The sequence below is a fragment of the Staurois parvus genome, unplaced genomic scaffold, assembly GCF_062004578.1.
Source record: "Staurois parvus isolate SC_StPar_1 unplaced genomic scaffold, SC_StPar_1.0 ptg000025l, whole genome shotgun sequence".
Classification (NCBI taxonomy): Eukaryota; Metazoa; Chordata; class Amphibia; order Anura; family Ranidae; genus Staurois; species Staurois parvus.
In genome coordinates, this window is record NW_028317821.1 from 6,236,501 (window position 1) to 6,242,500 (window position 6,000).

General features: G+C 39.9%; 1 protein-coding gene across 2 annotated transcripts in view; it reads left to right on the forward strand.

Annotated features, from left to right (window-relative positions):
* GAS2L3 (growth arrest specific 2 like 3) overlaps nucleotides 1-6,000 on the forward strand; it is a 37,961-nt gene that overhangs the window by 17,124 nt on the left and 14,837 nt on the right. The window contains exons 2-5 of one of the 2 annotated variants that reach the window (XM_089694226.1): nucleotides 1-77; nucleotides 1,974-2,012; nucleotides 2,834-2,877; nucleotides 3,090-3,258. In XM_089694226.1, coding sequence (XP_089550352.1) covers nucleotides 2,860-2,877; nucleotides 3,090-3,258 — 187 coding nt within the window. In that variant the 5' untranslated portion in view covers nucleotides 1-77; nucleotides 1,974-2,012; nucleotides 2,834-2,859. The remainder of the gene's footprint in view (nucleotides 78-1,973; nucleotides 2,013-2,833; nucleotides 2,878-3,089; nucleotides 3,259-6,000) is intronic. The other variant, XM_089694219.1, reaches the window with a different exon arrangement.

Consider the following 6,000-nt stretch of genomic DNA (forward strand, 5'->3'; position numbering starts at 1 on the left):
GTCATGGATCACAGTGTTAAAGGCATAAAGTGTGGATTCTGAGCAGAAAATGTGCAACTGAAGTTCCTGAACACCTGGTGAGTTTTTTTGCTCTGCTTGCTAAATACGTTATCTGGGAAAAAGCATAAATACATGAAACAATGTGTATATCGGTGAGGGGCCTGATGTAACATGTATACTTGGGTTACACACATAAAAATAGGTACCTATCAAGTTTATTTTAAATGTAAAAACTAACAAATGTTCTCCTATTTATTTTCTTTAGCTTTACAAGTAAGTTAAAAGTAACAACCCAAAAACCGAACCTCAGGGAACACCACTAACAACCTTGGACCATTTAGAGTATGAATTACTAATCACTATTGTCCAAATACAGTCTGTAAGCCAGGTTTCTGTTCATTTATGTTCTAAAACTGGCTATACTCCAGTAGAAATTTTGAAAATAGTTAATCGGTGCAATTGATCTTGCCATCATTGAGTTAATTGGTTTAGGGTGAAAGCCCTTCAAAATTTTTATAGACCTGCTACTTGACTGCTATTTCAGGCGTATTAAATGGGGTTTCTTTTGTGTAATTTTTTGGTACGGTTGATATGCTGGTGAGAGGGTGCACTGGACACCCTGGCTGCCTTTGTGCTATATGCTGGGTGTCCAGTGCACCCCTGTACCTTTTTTAAGGAGGGGTGGGCTCCCTCAGGTTCACTTTCCCTCAGTCTATTCATTTATGCATGTTGTTCTACTATGGAGGCTCTCAAAATTTAGAGTTAGGAACTGCAGAATATTGGGGTGCCGTGAAGAGGCTCTGCAGCTTACGCATGTATTTGCAAATGTGTGCTAACTAAACCCCTGTTTTTAACACGTACTGTTAAACAGGGCAATTCGGTTTGTTTGCAAGCTGGTCGGTAAGTTGAGCTGGGATTTTTATCCTTTTTATTGTTTAACATGCATCGCCCTTCCTTGTGCTCCTTGCTGTGAAGGCCAGTTATAGATTGGGGCAGTGGCTATTCTTTGTTCTTTTGTGCCTAGAACACACTCATTACGATATGTACATTTTTTCTTGAATGAAAACCACATTCACAGAATTTTGTTCAATCAAGAAAAAACTTCCATACTACTCCTTTTACTCCTTACAATTTTTTCATCACTATGGTGGAATATTCTTACCACACTAACCATTCGAAAACCCAACTTTGTTTTTCCGAAATTGCTTGTGTGTGGCTAGCCTTACCCTGTAGACCTTCATTTTACAAATTTTAATTGTTGAGAATGCTTTAGCAAAGTCCAAGTTTACTACATATCTAGCCTTCCCTTTTTTTTGTCTTAATTTCTGCTTGCTTCCTGAAAAAAAATAAACTACTTTTCTTTGATAACTTCAGCCACGGTTGTAATGTGGAACTAGACATGTCCTATAATAAAAACAGCATGACTCTTCTTATAGTACACACAAGCCAGAGGAATAGGAAGAGAGTAGAATAGTAGTGTCAACAGGGACAAACTAATGTAGCATAGCTTACTGGTCTATGATGTCCTCATCCGCTCAGAAGTGGTGTGGAAAATCATGTTAGATATTCCTCACCAGTCCTTAGTGTTCCATTCCTGAAATACTGGAGGTCTCATGGGCAGTCCATGTTTCTGGGACCCTTTTTTGCCACTAGGTGCTGTGCTGCCTATGTTATACAGAGAAAGGCACCATAAATTTTCTGATTTTTTTTAAAGGACAAAGATGCAGTAACTGTACTCTTTATGGAAAGAGTTTTTTTTTTTGTTTTTTTTTTTTTTTTTTTTAGACATGATTTTTTTTTCTTCTCATTAAGATTTTCTACTTTCTAACTGCAGTCTGGTGTATGTAAAGCTGAACTTCAAGATAAGCAAATATTGTCTAAATACAAGGGAATCTTGCTGGGATCTTGGTGTGCTTTGTGTATTGCTTCCAGATCTGCTCAGTAATCCAGTGTGAAATTTTGCTTCTCCACAGGAGCTTCCTGTTTAAAAAAACAAAACAAAAAACAAACAGGTAATTTTTGCGCTCTCTCCTTGTGCAAGGTGTCTGGTCTTGTATCCACCCTTTTCCCCTGTGATTTTCTGCAGGCAGCCTATAATTAGTACTGGGTTCCTTCCACAACTCTGCTCCCTGTATAGGCTATATACAGCACTGTAGTTACTGTATTTCACCCCTGTTTGTACAAGGTATTATCTGGGTTTGCAAAGGAATTGGTCGCATACAAATTTGATTTGTATCCTTTGTCGCTTTTGAGGAATATATTATAATGAAGGTTTTTGTACCTGGAATTTAGCTCTTAAGAGCATAATCATAGAGAAATAAATGTAACATTCACAGGTGACAGAGAAACGGACGCATCTCTAACCAGCCCAATGGGTTTATGAGATGGTTTCAGCCGTGTCAGATGGAATGGTTGGAGTAGCGGCTATGGCCATCTCCTACATCTGACTAATTGGGTTGGTTGGAACGGCATCCATTTCTCTTTTACATTGGAGCCACTGGAAGCGCTTCGGGATGCTGGCTCTCTCCTTCTGTATACCGGTGGGCTAACCCTCTTCTTCTTTCCGGCTTGGAGCGGCACCACAAGTTCTCCATTCATAAGTGGTTTATAATCCCAGTAATCTAAAATAATTGCAACAGGGAGATGCAGCTGCAATGAATATTTGGTGAAAGTCACATTCACTACTTTATAAATAAGCCCTTTAGTAAGTGTTTCTTGTCTGCAAAGATAGAGCATTGACTGACAGAATGCTGGTGTTACTTTTTTAGTTTATGTATAGCACCTTTTTCTAGTTTTGGGTAATAATGTTTGTGTTACCTTTTTTGTTGTTTAGAACAAGAGGACAGTTTTCAGAGAACCATGCATAACTCAGTTCAGGTATGTTGTCATCCTTCTATATAGTATGTTTAATTTACATAAGGACTGAATTTCCATCCAGCAATGACAATGCTCCTTCATCAGTTTGAATTTTTCCTTTTTTGTAGATTGCAAGCTTTAGTCACAGGCTAACTCAAAAAAAAGAAAATGCTGACAGCTAACACATACAGTAAACTGGTGACTTCCAAATGACTGTAGTTCTGTCCTTGCAGGTTTGGTTTGGAGATGATCTGCTATTGAGTCAGAGAAGTCCGTTGACTCCCAGACATGGTCCAGGTCTGTCTGATGTTTCTCAGTACGATCAGTGGCTGGCTGTGCGCCATGCAGCCACGCTGGTACCAATGCAGGAAGATCTGGCAATATGGCTGAGTGACTTGTTGGGTAGGTACAACTGTGTATTAGATATTCTCACAAATACTAGCTGTGTGTAGCCCGGTAAGCATCACCTAGCTTGACAGAGTTTTTGTTTTTTTAGTTGACTTTTGTTAATGTAGTTAGGTGGAAAATTGTTGGCCGGCCACTGATTGCATCCAGTCCCTGTTCAGGTATTTAGAAAGCTGTGGACGATGCATGCCAGAATACAATAGGGGAGATGAAGGAATCTATTAGGATTATCTCCAGTTAACAAATTAGAGAAATCTATGTATATGGCTAGCCTTTGTTGGAAATAAAATCACTTTGTAGGAAGCTTTCATACTCCAGGTAATTCTGTAAGGTACACAAATTTTCCATTTCAGCTATAAGTTAATATTAAAGTAAAACTCTTTAGTCACATTTTTTGTAAAGTTTTGAATAAATTGGTATAAGATTAGAGCCCATCTCTTTTCCAGATGAAAAAAATGACGAACAGTCCCTGTCCTGATGATCGCAAGAAGTTCTAAAAACTCTCCAAAAGAGATCAAAAACAACACTAAAGACTTGGCATTTCCAAACCTTCCCTGCACTATTCCAGAAAAATTAACAATATGTTTAGGCTTTGTTTGCACTTTGCAAAACATCAAAATATGGATGAATTTTGACCTTGTGAATAAACCAGTGTAATATGATAATGCAAAAGTTAAAGGATAAGTTCACCATTTGCAGAAAATAATAAATGCACATTTTTATGCTGGTAAAAAAAAAATATGAGCATTTATTATTTTTTGTTTGTGGAGTGATTGCTGGTGCCATGCAGGTCTCCCCCTGACCTGCCAGTATATTTACTTGTCCATACATCCAGTACGAGCAAGCAATTACCACTGATAGGAAGGCTCAATGAACTACCACTATCTTTCTTTTTACAGGTCAAATTGGGCTTTCATTTGGTGGTAAATGCTAACAGATACTTCCTGATTTTTATATATAATATAAATATATATATATTTTCTTATCAAAGAAAAAACTGTATATTTCTTGCTATTGCCATAACTTACCAAAAGAGTACAACCCAAAATACATTTTCCTGCTCCTGATAATCGCAGCAATACCCCATACACTATATTGCCAAAAGTATTGGGACGCCTGTCTTTAGACACACATGAGCTTTAATGGCATCCCAGTCTTAGTCCGTAGGGTTCAACATTGAGTTGGCCCACCCTTTGCAGCTATAACAGCTTCAACTCTTCTGGAAAGGCTGTCCACACGGTTTAGGAGTGTATCTATGGGAACGTTTGACCATTCTTCCAGAAGCGCATTTGTGAGGTCAGGCACTGATGTCGAATGAGAAGGCCTGGCTCGCAGTCTCCACTCGAATTCACCCCAAAGATGTTCTGTCGGGTTGAGTACAGGACTGTGCAGGCCAGTCAAGTTCCTCCACCCCAAACTCGCTCATCCATGTCTTTATTGACCTTGCTTTGTGCACTGGTGTGCAGTCATGTTGGAGCAGGAAGGGGGCATCCCCAAACTGTTCCCACAAAGTTGGGAGCATCAAATTGTCCAAAATGTCTTGGCATGCGGACACCTTGAGAGTTCACTACGCTGGAACTAAGGGGCCAAGCCCAACCCCTGAAAAACAACCCCACCCCATAATTTCCGCTCCACCAAACTTTACAATTGGCACAATGCAGTTAGGTAAGTAAAGTACCGTTCTTCTGGTAACCGCCAAACCCAGACATCTCCATTGAATTGCCAGACAGAGAAGTGTGATTGGTCGCTCCAAAGAACACGTCTCCACTGCTCTAGAGTCCAGTGGCAGCATGCTTTATGCCACTGCATCCGACGCTTTGCCTTGCACTTGGTGATGTAAGGCTTAGATGCAGCTGCTCAGCCATGGAAACCCATTCCATGAAGCTCTCTACACACTTTTGTTTTGCTAATCTGAAGGCCACACAAAGTTTGGAGATCTTTACCCATTGACTCTGCAGAGAGTTGGTGACTTCTGTGCACTGTGCGCTTCAGCATGTGCTGATCCCGCTCTGTCATTGTACGTGGCCTACCACTTTGTGACTGAGTTGCTGTTGTTCCCAGTTGCTTCCACTTTGTTTTAATGCCACTAACAGTTGACCGTGGAATATTTTAGTAGCAAAGAAATTTCACAGATGGACTTATTGCATAGATGGAAACCTATCACAGTACCACACTTGAATTCACTGAGCTCCTGAGAGCGACCCATTCTTTCACAAATGTTTGTAGAAGTCTGCATGCCTAGGTGCTTGATTTAATACACCTGTGGCCATGGAGGTGATTGGAACACCTGAATCCAATGATTTGGAGGGGTGTCCCTATTTTTCGGCAGTATAATGTATGTGTATATTGTTTGCTGTATGGCCCAGAAACAATGGTGCGCATTTTGCTTTTTTTTTTTTTTTTTATATCCTACCTAAAACACACTGACACTATTTAAAAAAAAATCCCTTTGTATTAAAACCCTCCCTAAAATATACTGACCTTGACCTTTTCACCCTTACCTTAATTGTTATATAGATAGATATGATTGGGAACTGAGATTCAAAGTTCTTGATCGTTAGTTTGAGAGCCTGGTCTCTGCTGGGAGCGGTGCGTCCACAAACACAAAAATACATATATGTGGCAGCCAGGTTTAGGGCCCACCTCTTAGATGCCGCATATATCTGGTACCATGTCGTAAAAGTGGTTGCTAAACACTTCTAACTAAAATTACTATTGCCGTAGAAAAAGCGTGTCCTG